At 35.2% G+C, this 23,710-nt stretch overlaps 4 protein-coding genes across 5 annotated transcripts; 1 reads left to right on the top strand and 3 right to left on the bottom strand.

Moving 5' to 3' along the window:
• Positions 1 to 775: 775 nt before the first annotated feature.
• On the bottom strand, positions 776 to 2,795 carry LOC107796791 (major pollen allergen Ole e 10-like). 2 transcript variants are annotated; one of them, XM_016619616.2, is made up of 4 exons: positions 2,346 to 2,795; positions 2,181 to 2,209; positions 1,601 to 1,835; positions 776 to 973 (listed from the first exon to the last, which is right to left on the bottom strand). In XM_016619616.2, exons 1-4 carry the CDS (start codon positions 2,395 to 2,397, stop codon positions 948 to 950), a joined length of 342 nt encoding a protein of 113 aa, XP_016475102.1. In that variant the 5' UTR covers positions 2,398 to 2,795; the 3' UTR covers positions 776 to 947. The 2 variants fall into 2 exon arrangements, with proteins under 2 accessions (XP_016475102.1, XP_016475094.1); XM_016619608.2 differs by having other exon boundaries at positions 1,601 to 1,838; positions 2,346 to 2,786.
• A 3,743-nt stretch (positions 2,796 to 6,538) lies between these two features.
• LOC107796846 (fatty-acid-binding protein 3, chloroplastic) lies at positions 6,539 to 9,163 on the top strand. Its single transcript, XM_016619676.2, has 5 exons — positions 6,539 to 7,019; positions 8,012 to 8,104; positions 8,248 to 8,403; positions 8,485 to 8,699; positions 8,814 to 9,163. Exons 1-5 carry the CDS (start codon positions 6,794 to 6,796, stop codon positions 8,970 to 8,972), a joined length of 849 nt encoding a protein of 282 aa, XP_016475162.1. The 5' UTR covers positions 6,539 to 6,793; the 3' UTR covers positions 8,973 to 9,163.
• Positions 9,050 to 12,016, bottom strand: LOC107796836 (receptor-like serine/threonine-protein kinase At1g78530). The gene is made up of 8 exons (XM_016619665.2): positions 11,853 to 12,016; positions 11,680 to 11,748; positions 11,025 to 11,072; positions 10,800 to 10,938; positions 10,384 to 10,722; positions 10,034 to 10,288; positions 9,823 to 9,956; positions 9,050 to 9,366 (listed from the first exon to the last, which is right to left on the bottom strand). The coding sequence occupies exons 4-8, from the start codon at positions 10,930 to 10,932 to the stop codon at positions 9,175 to 9,177; spliced, it is 1,053 nt and encodes a 350-aa protein (XP_016475151.1). The 5' UTR covers positions 10,933 to 10,938; positions 11,025 to 11,072; positions 11,680 to 11,748; positions 11,853 to 12,016; the 3' UTR covers positions 9,050 to 9,174.
• A 1,680-nt stretch (positions 12,017 to 13,696) lies between these two features.
• Positions 13,697 to 23,199, bottom strand: LOC107796828 (SH2 domain-containing protein A). The gene is made up of 12 exons (XM_016619654.2): positions 22,839 to 23,199; positions 22,010 to 22,165; positions 20,922 to 21,128; positions 20,562 to 20,651; positions 19,124 to 19,201; positions 18,868 to 19,032; positions 17,964 to 18,326; positions 16,846 to 17,129; positions 15,729 to 15,891; positions 14,797 to 15,134; positions 14,131 to 14,208; positions 13,697 to 14,042 (listed from the first exon to the last, which is right to left on the bottom strand). Exons 1-12 carry the CDS (start codon positions 22,974 to 22,976, stop codon positions 14,024 to 14,026), a joined length of 2,079 nt encoding a protein of 692 aa, XP_016475140.1. The 5' UTR covers positions 22,977 to 23,199; the 3' UTR covers positions 13,697 to 14,023.
• Positions 23,200 to 23,710: the final 511 nt, after the last annotated feature.

The raw sequence follows: 23,710 nt of genomic DNA, 5'->3' as shown, positions 1-23,710 counted from the left end.
CACTCACAAAAATTCAAAAATAACTCTAAACTTTATTCATGTCCAAACACAACTCTCATTTTTCAATACCATTTTCAACATGAAAATAATAATTTATTTTCTCCCGAAATTTCACAGGATTTATGTCCAAACGCCCACTTAATTTTTTGGAGAAAAAAGAAACTTTTTTCCATTGGAGTTACGATATTTGAGATCTCGAGATCTTCTTTCTGCTGACATTTGCAATATTTTATTCCCTTTGATTAAAATACTAAGAAATATTTTCAAATTACGAATCTAGCATAGTCCATGGATGGGAGAAGCAACCAACTTCCTTGTTCTTTTTTCCTTGGTCGTTTTCATTCTCCTTAAATTAAAACTGATTAACAACTTGGACACTAGTTAGGAAGGAAACTTCCGTTTTTTAATTATATTTAAGCTTGAATATATTATTTTTTGTGAATGTGAATAGTCTATATTTGTTTAATTAGATGCGAATGGTATCTTATGTGCTGGAGACAAATCCATGGCCTAAAATACTTCATGAATTCCCTTTATCACTACAAAAGAAGGTTCTCTTGTGTTAAAAAGACTCAACAATCAATATATATTTGTACATAAACCACATATGCACAATTTCTAACAAAAGGGATTCATCTTACTATCCTTAGGCCAATGTGGCTCTACCTCTGCTTAACCAATTGGACCAGCCTGAACAGATGGCCTATTTCACTTTCAATATTAAGGGCCCAAAGAAGAAGGAAAGATGCCAAACATGACGGAAAGGAGATAAAACTAGAACAAAATGGTAATCATAATATGAAAAAATAGACAGCTAAAAATTAAATGACTACATAGTGCATGTTAATATGCTAACTTAACACGATCACCCCCTCCTTTAAAACAAAAAAAGGTAAACAAGAAATTTAAAGAAAATTAGGATAGTCTTGCTCCGCCTAACCATGACTTCACTCATAGGTGCAGCTGCCATAACCTGCCACAGTCAAAATTGAATTATTGATAGATTTACAATAAGGTTGCAATGCAAGCCCAATTAAGTAAGTGAGAAACAGAACCAGAGGCGAATCCATGAGTGACAATATTATAGTACAAAAATCAGAAATAGCCTGATTTACGACTGGTAATTGGAAAATAGTCACAGTTTCAAAAGTAATCGAAATTTAGCCATTTTTCCACGTTAAGATAAATTTGAACAAAAACACCCTTAAAACCCCGAAAAAATTCCAACATGTTGGAGTTCGAACTTTTTACACATGAGATTCTAGCATAATATGCTGAAATTGCATAATGTGTTAAAGTTTCAACATAATATATAATTATATATGTTTGAAGTTTATATGTAGGAGCTCCATAATGCAGCATATTATGCTGGAACTTTTCGTGTTTCATGTAGGGTAGATTTTATCTCCGCATAAAATAGTGTCTCTTTTTTCAATAACTTTACAAACACTTTGTTATTTTTCGATTAAAACGGGCGCTATCTTTACATTATTATATGTATACATGTAAACATTTGTCATATGTATTATATATAGAGAGAGAGTTGAATTCACCAAACGCGTCTTAATTAAATCAGCCACTGAGCAGAATAAGTACTTACTTGGATCGGTCATGACAAGGAGGGCAGAATTACCGAAGTGGCAATTCCAAGGGTTCCTTCCTTTAGTTTGGTAGTAGAGGTTCATGGCAATAGAAGCATGGTTCATCAAATTGTTTGGGGAAAAGCAAGGGCAACCCTCCTGGAATATACTGCGGCAGTCCACATTAGAACAAGCAAAATTTATATTTTGTTGAAGAATTGCATTTTCTGACGAAGGTTTAGCCACACACCAAGTCTTCTACAAAACCAAAAAGTACAAACACATTATTTACCGGTCTATTCACTTACTCCCTCCGTTCGCTCTTACTTCACTCCCCTTAAAAAATAATAAATGAAGTGTATAATTTATAATGATATCCATATTAACTGATGCATATTTTATTAGATTTGAGAAAATGATTTGAAATGAGTAATAAATACTGTGGGTATAACAGGAAAAAAAAGTTTATCTTTTCTTCATACGCATAAAGTAAAGTGACAAGTAAAAATGAAAATTTATTTTTAGTATATATGCCAAGTAAAAGTGAAAGGAGGAAGCATAATCTACATTAACTAATTCAACATTTTATAACTTAATTACCTGCCCATCCGCTATTGTTAGTATCGGCGCTGAAACGAAAAGATTTAAACAGTTAATTAGTACTATCATTTGAACTAAGAGTAGAGGATACTACACATTTAACAGGAAAAATGACTATTAGCGGCAGGAAAAACGGTCACTAGGTAGAATAATGGTCTTGCAAACCTGAAGAGTAGGACAAGAGCAGGAAGAAAAGGGTGAGAATTGCTTTAGCCATAGGTGACTAAATGAAGAGTATTATTGTAACAGTATATTTTATTTAATGGAGAGGAAAACAGAACTGTCTGGCTAAGTTCAGATGCTAAAGAGAGAGCAGAGAATTAAAGAGAATATTGTTGATGGTTTCAGTGAGAGAACGTAGTTGGAGAATTTAAGGAGAGAAAAAGGAGGTAAAAGTGGAAGCTTAATGGTTACATATTAGAATTAATCACTACAAGATGGTGAGCCGTTACAACTTACGTTGAATCTGGGTGAAAAGGACACACAAAAGTCCCTCACACGCACACTGATTCTTGCCTTTTCATGTCTTGTAACCAATGGTGAGCTCCGATTAATCCAAATGATAAGGGAATGACCGATAAGATTACCGATAACTTTTATCGAGTAAGTCATATTGAGCTTGGTGAAAGATAAAAATTGGTACTAATTAAAGAGAAGGATCAGACAAATTGCTATATATATAACTGTGGTGTTCAAACCAGCTTGCGCACATCTCGATTTAGTTAATTATATTTAACAGTAACCGCGTTATGTTCTTATCATTGCTTGCGTGGTCTTGACTCATGCGTAACTGAAACTAACTGAGCCGTGTCGACAAGCAAAGAGAGGAAACAAAAGAAAAGAACAACTTTAACAAGATTTACTTCAACTGCTTCGGTAAAATTTTGCTTTCACAAGAAAAGGAAACGTTTTTTTGGAGCATATGGGACAGTCAGGGACGGAGCTTTATGGTCTGAAGAATTAAGTTCATCGTATTAAATTTCTCTGGAAAAAATATTGGGTTTTTTTCACTTTTAGCTCGCGTCAGAAACTATTTACATTTTTCGGTAGCCGAAAAAGTGTATAAAATTTATATAATTTTGATATATAATATAGAGAATGTATATATATACCAAAAATATATTAAAAAAGATACATTTTTTAAGATATTATTTTGAGAGTGACTATACAATATCATTTTCCCAAATTTTTTAAATGTACATGCACTATGTTAAATGAAAAGTACTTCTAATGCATTTTGTAACATCACATGGAAAAGTTAAGGGATCTACTTTCACTTTTTTTGTTAATAAATTTTTCCTCTACTCAATCTCTTTAATATAATTAACGTTAAATATAGGGGTGTACAAACCGAACCGAAAAATCGCACCAAATCAAAAAGTCAAACTAAACCGATTAAAAAACCCAACTAGGTTTGGTTTGATTTGGTTTGGTATTGAGTAAAAAAATTCGAATCAAACCGACATATAAATATACAATTTTATATATACTTTTAAGATTTTATATAGAATTTTCTTTAAAAATGTCTAGAAATATTTGGGATTCTCTTGCGGGATATACAACAACAACAACAACAACAACAACAACCCAGTGTAATCCCACAAGTGGGGTCTGGGGAGGGTAATATGTACGCAGACCTTACCTCTACCCCGAGGGGCAGAGAATTGAACTAAACCCTCGGCTCAAAGAGGCAACAAGAGACACTATATTAGTACTATCAATAAACTCATAATAAAACAACATAAAATACCATAAAATCCATAACATAACATAAATACCATAAAATAACAAAGTAACAGCAATATAAGAGATATAGGAAATACGAGAAAGATGTAAGGTATTAATACACAACAGATAAAGCCCATCATCAGTAGTTGATCAATAACATCCTAAGACTAATTCCTAACTGGCTAGTCTCACTCTAGTGCGCTGTAGAAAAGACATCACAATTTCCCCTAACCTACAACCTTAATACTCGATCTCCACAATTCCCTGTTTAGGGTCATGTCCTCAGTAACCCTAAGTCGCGCCATATCTTGCCTGATCACCTCTCCCCAATACTTCTTAAGTCTCCCTCTACCTCTCCTCGTACCCACCACCGCCAGTCGTTCACACCTTCTCACCAGTGCATCAGTGTTCCTCCTCTGAATGTGCCCGAACCATCTGAGTCTTGCTTCCTGCATCTTGTCCTCCATGGGGGCCACACCTACCTTCTCTCGAATATCTTCATTTCTAATCTTATCCTTCCTTGTATGCCCGCACATCCACCTCAACATCCTCATCTCTACAACTTTCATCCTCTGGATGTGTGAGATCTTCACCGGCCAACACTCGGTCCCATTCTCTTGCGAGATATAATATTTAATATTATATGAAGTGCTCCATATTTATTAACCTTAAATAATGGGTTGTATGATCACTTTCTCATCAAGTGTTACCGAAATGCGTCAATCTCTTTGTTCTTTCATATCATATGTTAATATCTATTAAATTCTTATATCTTTTTCGAATGTGAAGTGATTATTATTATTATTTATGTATTATATTGATTTTTATGTTTAATTACTAAATTTGATTAACCTTGAAAGTGTACATCAACGAAAAATTATTGTTAGACGACCAAAAAAAAATAACTATTACGTATGTATTGCTAAGAAAATTCTCTCATAAGAATGTTTTAATAGATAATATGTTTGTCAATTTTTTTATATTTTTACTAAACATACATTTCTTATCATAAATTTAACAAAGTAAGATTGAAATAATATTTAAGTAGCAAAAAAAATCCAAAAATCCGACAAAACCGAACCAATCCAATCCGATGTAGTTGGTTTAGTTTGGTTTTAATAAAAATCGAACCAATCCGGTCCAGGTACACCCTTAGTTAAATATAATGGTTCCTAACAAACACATGCCAACTCCTTTAATTCATCGCTTATTAATTGTTTTAATTTTCAAAGTGAAAAAGGGGTTGATCAGATTGGATCATTTTCTTAAGATCTTTTAAAAGTAGTAATGGTGGATGGGCATATGCACCATGTGAGTAAGTATCAAGGAAGTTGTCTACAGCTTAAAAGTTGATTTAAGGAAAACGAAGCAAGTTTAAAAGACACAATCTAGGCTACAAAGGTTTGAAATTCTCAACCAGCAAATCTCAATAAAGTTACCATTTTCCCTTCTTTTAGCCTTTCTAGTCATCCAGTGCTAGAAAAATGTAACTTTATACTCCCAATAACATGCCTAGTATAAATTTATTATCATCAAATAATCTAAAGAAACATCCGTAAAAGTTAGAATGTACACCCTCCGTCTTCAATTATTCATCGTAATTTTTAATAATAGATATTTCAAATTATTTATCATTTTAGAAGTTCAAGACATAATTAATTTTCTTTTTCATTTTACCCTTAATAATAATTGTTCTTGAAGATGGAAATAGCACATAATTAAATAGAGTAAATATTCAATGAAGAGAGATTATATCTTAAGATATAAATAAGAGTAAAATAATCAAAAATCCCTCCTAATTAAGGTTTTTTTAAGGGATGTGTAAAAGAGAAACACGATAAATAATTTTGAGAGAGAGAGGAAGTATTAGCTTGGCTGGATTTTTAGAAAGAACTGAATAATTTTGATTAATTCCAATTGATTACGATGTACACCCCCTGCATTTTTATTAGGGTGAAATTCAAAAAATAGCCAGATTTGCAACTGGTCGTTCAAAAATAGCCCAGTTTCAATAGTAATCGAAATTTAGCCACATTTCATGTAAAGATAAATCTGAGCGAAAATATTGTTCAAAACCCGGAAAATACGCCAGTATATTATACTGGAATTCCAGCATAAGTATGCTTAAACTCCAGCATATTATACTGGAGTTCCAGGATAAGTATGCTGGAACTCCAGCATAAGTACACTAGAACTCCAGCTAATATACTGGAGTTCCAGCAAGTATAATTGTCCAGTATAATATACTGGAGTTTGGAGCACTGATGCTCTAGTATATATAAGTATAATATACTGGAGTTTGGAAAACTGACTATACCGTGCTTATTTTTACTTTTTATTAACGATTGTTTAATATTCTGGCACACCCGTTAACAAAATTATCTCTAACAGGTCGTAACAATAATAACAAGGGATATTTGACTAAAATATCCTTATATATTCTTTAAATGAATAATTTTTTACTATAAACCCTCTTGGAGTTGTAAGATGAAATTGAAAGAAAAAATAAAAAATAATACGTTGTCGGCGATACTTTCTTTTTTAGAAAAAGGACGAAGTTCAAAGCAGTTGGTTCTATGAGATATTGACCTGTAACTCCATTGAAATTTTCTCCCAGACGTAGTTGCCTAATTGGGGAATTAGAGAAAACTCAAATGAGATTAGAACTGTGTCATTGTACGGAAATCTTCTATCGCTACAGCGAGGATAGCTTAGATTGAACTTCAGATGACAATAATTCAATCGGGGTACATAAATATGCCAACAGAAGTTGTTGTCCGTGGGCCATCATTTTTATCCAATGCAATATCTATGACATGTTCTGCATAATTACAGGAATATACTTTTTAAAATAAACAAATTATACTAGGTAACAATTTCAGAAGATGGCTGCAGCCATTTCACTGCCAATTTGGATTTCAAAATCAACATCCACAAAGATCAATGCTTACAATGCCAAACCCAGAATTTCTTATCCTTTAAAAACTCCAAGAAATGCAGTAGGGCCAATATTATTCAACAAAAGCCACAGTCTCTATCCCTTATCCATATTTGAGAGAAGTGGCCGACATGAACACCATTTCACACCTAAAGCTGCTTCTTCCTCTTCGGGTAATACAACTAATTCTTGCAGAAGTTATTGTCTTTAGTTACTACTATTAGATGTTAAGCTGAATTCACACCTTTTGAGCTAAAGAGGAAAAGTCCCCTCAAAACTGAATTCTTCCTGATTTTCAGATTATGGGTAATCTTGATTTCCCAGCAGGTTATGTTATTTTTTACTAAATATTCATACAAGTCCCACATTTGTCACAATTGAGTGAGAAAACCCTAAATGGTATAAATGCAAATTTCCTGATCATTGCCAAATTTACTTCTGAATACCCTTTAAAATTAATAAGAATGAAACAAAAAGAAAATACATGATTCCTGAAGCTGGTGGAGAGAATACTCTGTTCAATCACTGCATTTAAGCTAACATTATGTATCTAAACTCAATTATGTTCTCTATGGTAGTGATAAACAGGATTTACTGTATTGACTATCAGTAAAGGTTGTAGCTTTGTAAAGGTATCCGTGAGAAATAATTTTCAGTTATTACATTCAAGTCTAAATGTTCACTGAACTAGGAGATAGTATGGAAGAGAAGATTTGACTTGGCACAAAATGTAGTTGAATTACTGGTTTGTTGAGAGTTAACGCCTAGCTGAACTATTTGGATAATGAGTAGATTAGTTTTGATTTCAGTTTAGGAAGGACCCTCAAGCTATGAGAGCAGAATTAGACAAAGCTGCAATGCTGGAGTGGCAATGACCAATCAAAATGTAGTCTCAAGAATCTATTTAATCTGATGGTAGACACATTTTTCATCCACAGCTAAAACATAAATACAGCACCATCATATTTTTCGATGTTGCAGCTTGCAAAGAGAGGAGTCGACCTGTAAAATACTCTTTAACTTGCACTTGCTCTTTTTAACCCTTAGTTTTTTTTTGAGACAGATCAAGTGGACCAATGTTTCCCTTTAACGCGTTTATGAATAAAGAGGAAACCTAATCATATCCTGTGTTTATTTATGACTTGGCAATTTTTTGTGGATTCAGTTGGAAGTGCAGAGGAACCAGCAACTAAGGTGAAGTTTCAAAGATCACTGAGCCTACCTGGTTGCTCTACTTCATTGTCATTGCTTGGAACTGGTCAGCTGCAACACAATCAATAATCTTTTCCAAATAATTCGAGAATCAATTTTAATTTTTGATTTATCTGCACCAAGTTCTTCTAGATCATGATAATGGTTGTGTTCTATGCTCATATTTTGCTGCTCTTCCTGCAAATTTAGGATACAGGGAAAAGGTTTTTGCAATTATTGGTGTCAAGGTCTATGCTGCAGGACTCTATGTCAATGACTCTGTCTTTAGTAGGTTAGATGCTTGGCGAGGACATTCCGCTGCAGCAATTCAGCAGGATACTTCCTTGTTCAACATGATATTTGAAGGTAAGCGGGTGATGTTTAATTGCTTGGACTATTGGGATGGGAGGAGACCATATCAATTAAAGTTGATTTAATGAAGTGCAGCCAATCTGGAGAAATCACTACGCATTGTGCTGGTCAGAGACATTGATGGTAAAACTTTCTGGGATGCCTTAGATGAAGCCATTTCTCCAAGAATCAAGTCACCCACTGCCGAAGATAAATCTGCTCTTTCCACGTTCCGTGGTGTCTTTCAAGGGAAACCTCTTAAGAAAGAAACTTCCATATTCTTGACTTGGATTGACCCAACCAAAATGCTTGTGAGTGTGCAGCTTATTTACATTAAGATTCTATTAGGCCCATATATGTGGACTTTGTTTATTCTTGGCTTTTTTAATTCTAAATTGATGCTCTATTTTATGGAAATTTTGAAGGTTTCACTCTCTTTTGATGGGACGCCTTCCTCAGTAGATGCGATAATTGAGTCTACAAATGTTGCGTCTGCTCTCTTCGATGTATTTCTTGGTGGTTATCCAGTTTCTCCTTCACTCAAAGCATCAGTTGCTAATGGACTGGAAGCTGCGCTCAAGTGAAGGCCATAACGAGTTAGTTTTCCCGTTGGCTTTTAATTCCCTGATTTGTTAATCAATGATTCAGTAGCGCAGCTCCATTGGAAAAAATTGTTTTTTTAGTTTCCATGTATTGGTACCGGTAACAAGCATTATGCAAGCCAAGCATTAAAAGTACAATGAATTATTTGAGAGAAATTCACATTAAAGGGAAACACCAAGAATCTCATGCTAAAGCATTTACTTTTATTTGCTCAAGCATTTTAACAACTTCAGCCATGGTGGGCCTTATGCATGGCTCTGCCTCAAGGCACATCCATGCAATGGTAAAGACATGGTTAATTTCTTCTATGGGAAACTCCTCTAAGTTTCTGTCAAGTACATACTCTTCCCTTTTCTCTTGAACAATTGCCTTCACCTGTAAAAGTAGAATGAGATTAAGTGACCAAATATATGGCATCTTGTGAATTAGAAAGAGATTAATGACAGAATTCATCATATCAGCCTGATAAGAAACAGAAGACTGATACTTAATATATGACGTAAAACTATACTTCATTGACCAAATGGGGTTGAAAGTTAATCTGCCTCCTATCATAAGAATAAAAAGTTAAAAAATTTAATCTGCCTATGTTTTGTATAACTGGTGCCTTGTCAAGTGACATAATATTGTTTGAGAAAGATTGAGATTTCGGTTGGGAATTCTGGTTTCCCTATTAAGTTCAGAGGTTCATGCCACTTTATAATATTAGCCATTTGCATCTCACTGCTAAGCACATTGTGCATTACAATTCTGAGAGTTTAAAGCTTGAAACATTCCTGTTTAAGTTAAACCAGATAGCATGAAAAAGAAAAAACTGAACAAAATGTTTACCCAGGTTACAAGCTTGGTTCCTTCCTCTAAAAATGATTCGTCTGTTGGCTTTTTCCCAGTTAGAAGCTCCAGTAAAACAACTCCAAAGCTGTAAACATCTCCTTTTGCTGTTGCCTTTCCAGTGTCAAAATATTCTGCAGCAGACCGTAATATAATTCATAGTTTTTCAAGAACCAAGATTAAACTTCTAATGGCCTAATCAGAAACATACCAGGAGCCAAATATCCAAAAGTTCCAGCTACCAAAGTTGAAACATGGGTCTTATCTGGTTCCATCAAAGTGGCTAGTCCAAAATCAGATACTCGAGCCTCCATGCTATAATCCAGCAAGATATTGCTAGACTTGATATCTCTGTGGATAATGTGAGGAATGCAATCATGATGCAGATATGATAATCCTCTTGCAGCTCCTACCGCTATTTTGTATCTTGAAGGCCAATCCAAAATCTTCCTAGGAGCAGATTTTCCTGCATTTGATGTTGTTCATCTTAAAATTTATCACAATATCAAAAACTCGAAGCGTCTACAGAAGCTGAAATAAGTTAAAATGTATGATATATACCATGAAGTACTTGATCTAAACTACCATTAGGCATAAGCTCATAGATGAGAAGGTTATACTGATTTGCACTATAGTATCCATGAAGTGTCACTATATTTCGATGCTTTATGTCGCCCATTGACACCAACTCTCTTTCAAAACCTCTGTCTTGTTCTGCACTTATTCTGTTTAACCTCTTTACCGCAAAAGAAGTTGATTCATCAATTGTCAGTTTATAGACTGTTCCATAGCCTCCTGATCCTATAATATCTTTGTTGGTCAGCTTCATGGTTTTCTTCAACAACATGTTGGATTTCAATGTGTCCATTTTTGATGATTTAAACATCACTAGCTTTCCACCTGAATATGAACATGAAGAAAACGTAAAATAATTTTCATCAACCATATGGTATCTTAACTGAATATTCACATCATACCAGATAAACTGTCTTGAACAACCATTTGCTTTCTCTTCCATCTACGGTAACAGAGGATTGTCATAACAATCTTCGAGACAACAAAAGAAACCACACATATTGTGATATAGAGTGCAACTTTAGAATTTCCCATTTAGTGCTGCAAGTAGTTAGGCCAAGTTAGAAACGAAATCATATCATTCTGCTCTATTGAGAAAAGATGTAGGGGTTTAAAAAAACAGGTACCTGAATTAATGAAAACTCTTAACTTGACTTTCAGCTTCCCAGCTTTAACTGTGGAATTAAATAAACATTGTTAATAAGGAGTGTACCAGAAGAAAGAAAAACAAAGGAAGAACAGATTATTAGTGGAGGGAACAACTTAAACTCCCTCCACGTTTTTCATTGCATATAGACACTATAGGAGCAGAGGCGGATGCAGGATTCAAACTCTATAGCTTCAATCTTTAAAGTTATTCATTGAATCCATTATATTTTTAAAGTTACGGGTTCATATAAACTATAATATCTATTGCATTTTTTGTGGATTTTTACACGTAAATGTATATTTCGAGTCAAGTACTGCCCAGTATTACAAAGCTGCATCTGCCCCTGTATTAGAGTTGTTTGCCTGTTGCTACATAGAGAACATACTCCTCATTCTGCGTCTACTTAGCAGCAGTGGCGGATCCAATAATGGATTCGCGGGTTGAGAATGTAGTGCTTCGTGGTCGAATAGAGTTAAATGTACGTTTCAGAATCCACTTTTTGTACCCAGAATCACAACGTCTTAAGTTATTAATCCGACACTTATCAGCAGATACAATTACAGCTCTCAGTATGAGTATAGAATGAAGAAGAATCAATCAATTACACAACTTTAAGAACTTGAGGACTTCACCTTGATACCATATTGCAGGAAGGGGTCATTTCTTGAAGCAAACAGCAGGAAGGTCCGCCAGAAAATGCTCTTTTAACCAAAGAAAAATCAAGCAGAGCTCTCAAACCAAAATCATTTAAAGAATTGCCGTCAATTTTATTATAAGAGCATCTAATAGTGGGGTCATAGCTCACCTGTCAAGAAGAAAAACTCTTCAGTATGAACAAGTCTCATGTGAATATGATTTTGCTCTTTTCCTAACTGATAATGGTGTTTTGAATCATTGATATGTTGACAAAAATATTAGTTTACTATTCATGGAAAGACCTACCAGCCTTTGCATGTATGTACTTTTTGTTGGTGACATTATTGCTTTATTGCCAGCACACTCAAAACATATACGTAAACGTAATCTTGAAACTTATACATACCCAACATTGTCGACAATATGAATTGATTTATCGACAGTAACATTAAAAACACATGAAGTTCGATGTGTTTCCATAGATATGGCAACAGTTGTCCTTTTTGCCATTTATGTGGAGGTTGGGAATATTATCAATCTACTAGGATTGCTTTTCTTGGAAAAAGACTGAGCTGTCAAACACGCTATTCAGTTTTTATCCACATAGCTGCACATGAATCTTGTGAAAAGCAAGAAACATTAGAAAAAGCCTATCTATTTGACTTTTTATAGCGTTTAACTGTTTAATTAGGTACGCTTTGAATTTCTTGCAGTAAGGATTGTTCACACGAGCAAATAACAGATTTATTCACGCCTTGATCTGCTACTTTTTTAGTTTCAGCTTTGAGCACGTCTCATTCCCAGGGAGTTAATAGTTCGGTTTGGCCGGTTATTTTATAAAATTTGTGTCATATCAATTTTTCGGTTATTCTGTTATGTAAATCAAAATTAGACTTTTTGAAACCATCCCAATCATGGCGGTTCCTCTTCGGTATCGATACGGTTCGGTTAATTTTCGGTATTTTTTTAAATGTCATGTAAAAGTCACTAGTAAAAATAGAATGCAAATACGTACATACTTTAATGGAACTTAGCAAAACTTTCTAGAAATTTTTACTGTTTTAAATGATGATGAATTATGAAAACATGAAAGATTGCCATAATATAGATCTATCAATTACTCTACCACTGCATAAAAGAAACTATGCAAAGACAAAGAAAAGATAAATCACACAAGTAGAAAGATATTAACCAAATTGGGACTCAAAAATAAAGGCTACAAAAGATTAAAATATTCAAAAAGATAAATACGAAAGAAATCATATTCAATAAATTATATAGTTTGATATTTCATAATCGTTAGAATACTTTGTTTCTTGCTAGTGAATATGCTGGAAATAATTTAGTTTCAATAGGAGTAGCATAGTAGGTTTGGGAATTAGAATTTTGATCTTAATTACTTGTTGGCTTGTAACCATTTTCATAATTCCAAGACCCACGGAAAGATTTAATACATTATTATTTTTAAACTTAATATATAAATATGTTTTCCATATGTAAATTTATTCGATACGGTTCGGTATTTTTTTTGGTTTATTTTCATAAAATAAAAGACTTACCCTAATTGTTGGTACGGTTGTAGATTTATATAAAAACTTATGGCTTTATTAAAAGAAACTTAAAAATCAATTCGGTGCACTACGGTTCGGTCAGTTTAGTCGATTTTTAAAAATCCATTGACACCCCTACTCATTCTTACGACGGAAATTATGCTCAATTCAAGTGAGAATGCCTAAGGTTTGGCAAAACTTGTAATCCAAAAAAATGCATAATGTTGTTACTTGCAACTCGCTTATAATTTTGCATTACTTCTTACCTGTCAACTTTACGTTAGGAGAAAAATAGATGGCCACTCTTCATTCGGTATCTGAATTTCACTGACCCGACTAATAAGAATTTGCACCATATAGACTCACTAAGGAGGAATAATGCGTTCCGTACCAAGAGGTTTTCCATTCGCAGATCAATCTGTACATCTTTGCTTTCAATGCAACGAGGATGGAGTCATACTGAACTCTCAACATAAAGAGTTCCTTCTCTACTGCATTCATTCTGGCTCCAAAAATTCTGATTATAAAGATTAACCCCATATTGTTACAAGCCTAAAATCAATACTATCTATATGCAATCGGGTATTAATATCATCAGAAATCCACAGGATATACATTAACAAATTGCTCAGACATTCATATATACAAAGGATAGACCCCATTGTTTCCCCTCTTAGTTTATCTTCTTTTTTCTTCTTCTTTGAAATCCCTTTCCATTCTCCCTTGCTTGTTAGTAACAGGTCCATTCATATCTCTGACATGGCTATAAAAGTGCAAACCTTTGAGTAACCTACTGGCTTCTCACAATCCTGCAATTTTAAGACTTTTAACAATCACTTAAAGAAGAATAAAAGAGTTGACTGGATAAGTGATAATCAAAAGAGTAAGAAGTCTTGCCTCCCAAGTCGCCTGAGCTCAGGCTGTTCGAGCAGCATATCTTGAATTGGCTTTATCGTCATTCCCTTGGCGCCAGAACTACAATGGACAATAGAAAAGGACCCTCTTAGTGATGCTGAGATCAAATCTTATGCCTCACATGTATGCAAGAAATACAAAAGCAATTCAAGACTCGTAGTAGTTCTCTTCCCATTGACTGGTACATAGTTTGCCTATATACATGCTGTTAAACTTCAAATATTCGCTGGCATCTATATGCAAGGCTAGGGGAGACTGTCTTCTCCTAGATTAATTGGTTCAACAGAGATTTACAAGCATAACATCTCATGCCACATGAAGAAGAATTCGATTATTCGACCAGTATTTGACACTGATGTATCATCCAGCTAAAAGCATAATTCTGAAAGGAATTTTCTATCTGAGAAGGTGGATGATATTCTGGTACAAACTAAGACGGTAAAATGGAGGGACAAAGGAAGTATCTCTTACCCTATTCTTGGCCTAAAGTTTCCCCTGTTATGTGATTGGAATAGAAATTTACAAAAAAGGAAAGGAAATACATTCTCTATTTTCCCACTCCTCTCCCAAGCTTTCTTTTACAATGCAATGGAATTAGGTAAAAAGTAAGAAAGGAAACATCAAGAACATAAATGGTAAATTAAATACCTGTAAATGAAGTCGAGGGACACAAGTCTGTGGTGAATGGTATAATCACTTCCGACATACGTGGCGACCAGATTACCAGAGTCAGGGTGGGGCCAGCTCCTTGATGTGGGAAACCGCAGTATAAAAGTACCTGGGTCTTGACCTCTAAGTGAAGATTCTGCTTCTTCCTTGGTAATGAACCCTTCAATCCACACGGGTGGTGCAGAACCCCACAATGAAGTAATACACTGCTGTGACAACGTAAAAGCTATTGGATACAGCCAACACCACACCTTTTCAAAATTGTCTTGAGAAACTAGATCTTGACAACCAGAGACTCTCCTCAGGAGGTCAAAATCCTGCAAGTTAGACAAATTCATCAGCATATTCTAGCAGGCCATTTTTGCAAGATAATTTAGGTAAAGCAATTTAAGGAGATATCTATGAGATCTTAATATAAAGTGAAGTCAGAAAAACCTGACAAAAAGGTGAAGAATTATTATGTGTGGTGTAGCTTCACGCAAAAACTATTTTGAAAGTTTGTGTTTAACTCAAGAATGATGAAACTGTTAAAAGCTGGTGGAATTTCGGTATGGTCGGAAAAAACTGAGATACACTCTTACCGACTTCCCAAGTATGCTATCTACACTTTATCCCATGATCACATCTAGTTATAATATCTTCCCACACACCCAATTGACATTGCAAGTCAAGAAACGGAATATAGTTGATAAAAGAAAACATTTCTTGCTACAGTGTCAACCCTTCCAATGGGTAGCAAAACCTGTCTCTGGAAGTGTAAAATGGCCTTCCCAAATAGGTGTGTACGTGGATTTGGAACCTCGGAGAATATGTGGGTATTTTCCAAAAAACCGAGGGAATAACAGCAAAGTTACGCCCTCTTTGAAGTAGTTTTTCAGACTATGTACAAGTTTACAGAGAAAAAAGAGAACCTGATGAGTTAGAGATCTGGTATGGCCAAATGTCATCTTCAGGAAATGCTCTTGAAGCCCAGACACCAAATTCTCCCAAAGGACATGGTGGTTGTCATCGGATATTAAATTCCAACATTTGATTCCCACTTCTATCAGCCTCTTTGAAATTGATATTTGATGTCTAAAAAAGTAATGTTATTCATACAAATTGAACAGCAAAATTCTGCACAAACTGGTAGAGACAACAGTATACAAGGTAACTAAATAGTGATGACAACAATGAAATGAATATGGAAATGGAAACCCGACATGTATATTTTGTTTATATCCTATGAACTACATGCCAATCTAATCCTGATCCATAAATTCAAAATCAATATACTAATTTCATAGTTAAAATTTGCCCTAGATGCATATTGCAAGTGCACACCTTTTACCGCAATCAGGAAACAAGCAATCCTTCCATCTTAAATTTATATTTGATCCTATTAGTGATGTCACAGAGAATCTGTTGCTTTTCAGAAAGAACTTTTTCTTTATTTCTAATTGTTTAAAATAATTTATTCTAAACCTCATGAATTAATGAGTAAAAAAATTGGCAAAACAGCTATGCGTCTGAGCTAGTCATTTCTCAGGAGCAGAGTCATTTTCAGATCATTTATGAGGATTTCTTTTACTTTTGGAGGCCAATAGCACTTAGGAATTACCCTTCCAGATCTCCTTTCTTGTTTCTCTATTTTACTAGTGTTATTCCAACAAGTTAGCAATTTCAAATGCAAACAAAGATAAAGGAAACAAGGGGGGTGGGGGGGGGGGGGATCATAAAACATAAGGCACAAAAACCTTCTGATTTTCTGCGCTATGAGATAAATAGAAAATGCTTTTTTGCTTATTGCCACCCCTTATAAATGGAACTGGTATTTATGCTCTATATAGTGATTTGGTTCTTTCAAAATTTTTAATACATCCATGGTGTTGGTAATTGTCAAAAGTAGCACGGAGAATAGTAATCGTCAAGATGAGGAAATAACAGCTATAACTCCTAAAGAAAGGAATAAATGCCAAAAGTAGCACTACAAACTAGATGGTGTTAGTAATCGTCACTTCGACATGCAACAATAAAATGAAAATATACCTGTGGTGTGAACATCCAGAGAATAAAGAAATTCTCTCCGCAAAGGTTGCAAGTTCTTCTTCTTTAGCACTCATTGCCATTTCCTTGAGAAGAAGACGCCTCTCATTCAGGTCACCGAGGCAGTATTTAAAAACATCCACATCTGAGATTGGATCTATGTTACTTGGAAAGTCATCAATACCAGAGTTTGTGGTTTCACTGTTCTCTGAATCAGAGGAGAAATTTTGTGCCCCACCATGGCTTACTGGTCTTGCCACCAAAGAATTCAGATATGCATAGTTATCCTATTTCCAATGCATGTTTAGGGAGAGATCATAATAATGACAATAATTAAGAAGTTGTAAACAAGACAAGATTACAGGAAAAAATTGGTACAGGGAAGCAATGACAAGGAGAATAATTATGATGATGATGATTGGACCAGCAATAAATATTGATGAGAAAATCAGGTAGTAATAAAATTATTCTAGATCACAGTCCCGTGCAATTGGTGACCCTAATAGGAAGCACGTGTTGCCAAAATGAGAAGTTTTAGAAGGCATTACTGAGGAAACGGAGTGGCATTGAAGGAAAAATAGAAGGACCAGCATTTTTAAAAGTGAAAAGCGTAAAAAAAGCAGTAAGGTACATGAGGAAGTGAAAATTGAATATTGAAGGACACGCTCCTTTGAAGAGAAGTGCATATATATGAATATAAAACTGTAATTACCAAAGCAATAAGAATAACTAAGTTCAACATACAGTAAACAATAATGCCAATGTTAATCCAATTTCTTAAAATTAAGATTCAAAAAAATGACCGCTTACTATTTGTATCACCTTGTGCGATATTCTTTTAAGTGCACACTTCTCTAAAGTGCATGATTTCACCCGTGAAGCGATAAACCCTCACTTTGCACTGCTTTAAGTGACAAATGATGTTTTTAACAGCATGATGACAAAAAGAAGCTTAATTTTCAAAAACCAGCAATAGTTTGTACTTTCAACCTTATTCACCACTTAAGCAAGTAAGCTAGTTTACAAGGAGCAGCATCCATAAGCATATATTAGTTATGTCATCCAAGAAATAGTGTCAGAACATGCTAAAAATAATAGGATGAAGCAGATGTTTAAAATACCTCAGAGATCCAGGAATGAGATTTTGATTCACCATTAGCTTGCTGCAGCACAAAATCATCCTTAAAATTTGCACATAGTTTCTCTTGTCCTAATTTGACCCGCTTTGATGAAGGACTTTGTTTTGCTTCACGTACAATACAGGGCAGATCAGAAGATCCATCCTCCAATATAGGAGATTGAGATCCATTTAGTAAATGGATTCCCAAAGATGATTTCCTCAACATTAGAGAGGCCGCCCTAGTGTTACGATTCCGAGAAATACACCGGATTGGTCTGGAGAATATCTCAAGGAAAGGATAATTACCCATTTTTGGAATCTCAAACCTAATGCAGAAGAGCCTGTTATCGCACTTGGATGAAAGCTGCAATTGGGACAAAAGGTCAATTTTCTAAATGGTTTTAATAGAAAGAAGTGATCATAGCATTAGTATTTTAATTCATCTCCAAGCATAACCTGTCATCAATTTCCATGTAGAAGTGAACTACAACAATACACTACATAATGTTGTAATAAACCTTACACGTGAGCAGCTACAGAAAAGGGTGCTCAAGTTCACAGATTATAAACTAGGAAGAGTTTTGTGAGACAAAGTATATCCACATTGATGTGCTCATCCCATAGAATAATTATCATTTTAACTGTGCCTAAATCTGCAACAGCTATGATCACGTTAAAATAACTCAACGGGAAGAGGAACAAACACTAACACCTACTAACCAATATTATATTTGCCTCATTAATCACAGATCTTCGTTGCAAGTGGAGATTATTTGTTTCCTGAATTAATAAACCTTCTTCCAAAGCAAGTATTTTCTTATTCAAGATTGCAATCAACAGACAGCTTGCTGGCCACTTTGTATTGCATGTGTTAAAAGAAGAAATACAACTATCCAGTATGGTACCTGAGATATCTTGAGCTTAAAGGAAGCACGTCCACTAATTACTTTGCTTGGTCTATCAGAAGAAGCATATTCAATTCCATCATAATTTGTAAGAAGAGGTGCCTCATCATCAACTGGCTTCTCAACTGGTGCTTCGTCATCGGCATACACAAGCGAAGCAACAACCTTTAAAAGCATAGCATATATCCATAAGAACACTTGCAGCTAACTTAAGGACTTCATTAAACTTTTTTGTATGGACAAATAAACAACAAACCTCCACTTCTTCGGTTATGGGGCGACTAAAGTTATCCATCAGTGTTACATCTAAAGAAAAGTTTCTCCGGCAGGAGGCCTGCATTAAACATACAGGTAAAGGAGTAAAAAGAAACTTGTAACCAATAACATAATTACGTAAAGGAGCAAACTCCCTCTTGCTAATTTAATTTCATGAGAGCACCAAATGTATCACCTACAGCTTTTCACCATGTTCATCTCAGAATACTGTAGTTCTCTCTCTCTCTCTAACTCGGTTGCTTTCTTACCACTACCTCAACCAGCACACTAATTACCTTTAAACAGTAGTGTGCTGGATTATAGCCTGTTTGGCCAAGCTTCTCCAATCCTAGAAGCACTTTCTTTCAAAAAAAAAAAAAAAAAAGTGCTATTTTTCATAGTTGAAGTGTTTCGCCAAGCTTTTGGAAGGAAAAAAGTGATTTTGAGGAGCAGCAGAAGCAGTTTTGGAGAAGCAGAAAAAGTAGCTTCTCTCCAAAAGCACTTTTGAAAAAAATACACTTTGAAGCGGTTTTTAAAAGCTTGGTCAAACACTAATTGTTGCTCAGAAGTGCTTTTTAAATTAATTAGCCAAACACAAACTGTTTCTCGCCAAAAGTACTTTTGAGAAAAGCACTTCTCAAAATAATCCGATTTTTGCAGCTTGGCCGAATAGGCAAGTAGTCTCACTTTAATAAATTACACATTATTATCCCCAATAAGAAGATACGCCTAATTCCTATCTATTTTGAGATGGATGATCAGATAATGAGCTTTACCAACAATTGAACATGTCACTATGCAACAGCTCTTGAATGACAAAAGTAGGTCTCAATATTCCAATATATGCAAAGTTATATAACATATTGCATGGTTAATGCAGCCACACTCCTTCAAGCCCTTGAGAGATGTTAGAGTGTCAATTGACAACAGTTGAAGATTTAAGATCAGCAATGGTAAAATTCAACATCTTATCACCAAAAGAGGCATACTTTAGAATTTTTTTGAAGAACCAGCGTTACAAAAAAAGTCTACAGTATGCCTTTATCATCGATAAAGATATCAAAGTTAACCGTTTCTGATCGTAAATCTTTGACGGTTGTCAATGACATTCTGGCATCACTGAAGGACTTGGAGGAGTGTGGATTTCATGTAACATAGCAATCTTTCACCACCTAGCTTTGTTTCCAATATTAAATATCAACTTAAAATAGAAGATATACGACAAAGTTGTGTAGTTATGGCATATGTTTGAGACACTCTAAAGTTACAATACTCAATCCTGGAAGACTATTCAAAACAGAACTAGAAGTCTGAAATGGGAAGCGGGATCAACTTTTTATAATGTTCCTCAATGATTTGCATGCAAATAATTTTATCAAGATTTCCATTCCCCCAGGATATCTTTTCCAAAGAATTTCAAAGTAGTGTATCTTTATTACCTTTCCACCAACAATACTCCAAACACCATCAGTGTCTTCTTCAATTTCATGCGCGCTTGAACTATCGATAGATAGTTGTACTGGAGGGTCCTGATAGGTGCACAAAGCGGTAGCAGAAACTAGTAAATACATGAGTAGACACAACAACAACAACAATAACAACAACAACAACAACAACAACAACAACAACAACAACAACAAAAACAACAAACCTAGTGGAATCCCACAAGTGGGGTCTGGGGAGGGTAGTGTGTACACAAACCTCACGCCTACCTTGGGAAGGTAGAGAGGTTGTTTTTGATAGACCCTCGGCACATGAGTAGACACAATCTTCGTAAAATTAATGACAATGTTGTTTACCTTAACATAGTGATTTTTGATAGATGATACTACTGGCAAGAGCTCTGCACTGTACACATAACCATCCAGCTGAGAACCCTTTCCACTAATGCAAGGAAACGATATTTCAGAACTGTCTGATACTGAATCATTGTTGAGTGAGGACGTCAAAGACTTCTCGCCTACAATCTCCCCATCAAGGTAGAGGCGCAAAAGATTTTCTGTGACCTGAAATGCTCCAAGGATAAGGGTTGCTTAAACACCCATAAAACAAGACAAAGTCACCAAAATTCTGGTAGTCAGAGAAGAGCAGATGACAACCTGATGAGATCTTGGACTGATGGTAGCTTTAGGATGATCCCATTAGTGTATTACCTTTGTTCCATCTCAGGGCACATTTTATCAAAGATCTCGTTTGTGCATACAAATTCAATTTGTGTAACACATCATGTCATACCAACAATCCTACTAATCTACTCTTCTTTGTGCTGTCAGAACATACATGGCTGATATCACTAGTTTAGTTTGTTGGAACAAAACCAGTTGAAGCAGATGACTCATAGAGCTATTGGACAATGAGTTCTGTAATCAATCTAGCTTTGCCAAAATTTTGGGGCAGAAAAACATTCATTTGTAATTATTTTCATTTCGTTATAAAGAAGTGGAAAGCCACTAGGCCTAAACCAGTCTTTTGATTTCCCTATTCTTGTGCTAAAGCTCTTGAAGGGGAGCCTTAGAGTAACAGTAAAGTTGTCTCCATTTGACCGGTCACAGGCTCGGGCCGTGGAAGTAGCCACTAATGCTTGCATTAGGGTAGGTTGTCTACATCACACCCCTAGAGGTGCGGCCCTTTCTCGGACCCTGTGTTAATGCGGGAATGCTTTGTGCACCGAGCTGCCCCTTTTTTTGTGTTAAAGCTCCGTTGTCCAGAGCAAACTTATTGTCAATATCAATATGCCTAATATAGTGAGAATGTGCAACAACAAAAATTAACTATAGAAGGTAACAATGCCCATTGTGGAGTAAGAAATTAGCAACACGACCATGTTAAAGTAGATAAATGGGAAAACATCGCATCAACTGCTAAGAATAAAGTAAAAGTTATTTACCTCACATCCAACATGAACCCATTTCTTCGTAGAAAATTCACTTTCTGAAGTTGCATACACATCTTCCCTCCACGAAGTTAGTAAAGGATAAAGCAAAAGTCTCTTCTTCTCATCAAGTAACAGGAAAGGAGCATGGGATGTGACATCTGAATGATTCTGCATAATCATCAAAAACCATATGAAAGGAAAAATGGTGCAAAGGAAAAGTTATCTTGCAGAACATAGTCAATAGAAAGCCTCTTCCTTTAATTTTACTGGAAACAAATGGAGGGACATGGCTAGGTTTATGACTTCGACGAAAAGTACTTGCAACTCTGAAAAAAATTCTATCTGTTAGTAGGAAGGCATGATTTGCAGATAGCTACACTTGGTCACAAATTCAATTACCAAAAATCAAAAGCTAATAGGCAACACGAAGTAATGATGAAATACTATATAGACTTAAAGACAAAGACAGTACTCGGGTAATCCTGAACACGATATAAATGAGACTTTTGCTAAGGTGGCAAACATATCCTAAAGGCAAATGACCAGAAAATATGAACAATTCACATTAGCCAGAAGACAAAGTTTGCAACTTGCAATTATCTAAACCATGTACAAGCTATAAAGTAAGAATCTTTCCAACAAGAATGAAACCTAAATCGGAAACTTTAAAGTAACCTCTACAAATAATTATATGACATTATCAAGATTTCATCAGATCAAATTGAATAGAAGGGGAAAAGGCAAATGAATACGTCCCAAATAGTAATGAGGTAATCAAGAGAAAATAAAGCTGCAAATAAACCAAAAACAAATGAAAAGAATAGCTATAAAAGAGCTTTACCTGCAGAAGAATTGTGGAGGGTAAAGTTGATGCCTTATTCAAGTAAAACCAGAAGCAGAGAAAGACCCCATTTGTGGCATCATAATCTTTGAATTCCACTTGAAGATCTTCCAAAAAGCCGTAATCTTGAATACCCATAATTCCCTTTTCAGCTTTCTTGAAAAAACAAAAAATAATGAAAAGAATACCAACAAGTCCAAAATCCCAACGAAGCAGTTGTTGTATTCGTCACTCTCTGTTGAAGCAGTTCTAGGGGCAATGGTGTTTTCTTGACGGCTGTTAAATAACGGTTGGTAGTGTCAATCGGCAGTTCAGGTTCTAGTCTTTCACACTTCCCCCCAAACCAAAGAAGTATTTGGGCAGAATCGTATGTATCGCGGACTAGCGGTACAGTTAAACAGTTAAACAAATAGACGAGCGACACGTAGGATTTAATGGGTGTATTAAGTGGAAAAGTGCGGTAAGAATTGTCATTTTTAAATCGGCGCTTTCAACGCGAAAGTCTTCCTTTTTTCAGCACGATTTCCGCCTATTTATAATTTGCTTTTTCGCTTACGAAATTATAATATTCTACTATTCACATTTTGAAATGTTGTAGGCCTTTGCCTAATAAGGAAATTAGAGCTTAAAGTCTACGTACGGTTATAATTGGGTTTGCCCTTTGTATGACTAATCGAGATTAGAATATGATGTATCAAGGTTCAACCTTGAGTCATATCAAACCATAATGCAAAGTTAGGTTGCCGAGCTCGTGGCCCTGAGACCGATCAAAATCGAGATCGAACAAGATAATGATTGAGGGAAGTTTATCGAGTCAAATAACGGAAAGTCGAAATATCCGCAATCGGGTGAAGATCACGGCGCTGTCACAC

Source organism: Nicotiana tabacum, chromosome 10 (genome assembly GCF_000715075.1).
Source record: "Nicotiana tabacum cultivar K326 chromosome 10, ASM71507v2, whole genome shotgun sequence".
In the NCBI taxonomy this organism is placed as follows: Eukaryota; Viridiplantae; Streptophyta; class Magnoliopsida; order Solanales; family Solanaceae; genus Nicotiana; species Nicotiana tabacum.
This window is presented reverse-complemented; position numbering and strand designations above follow the sequence as displayed.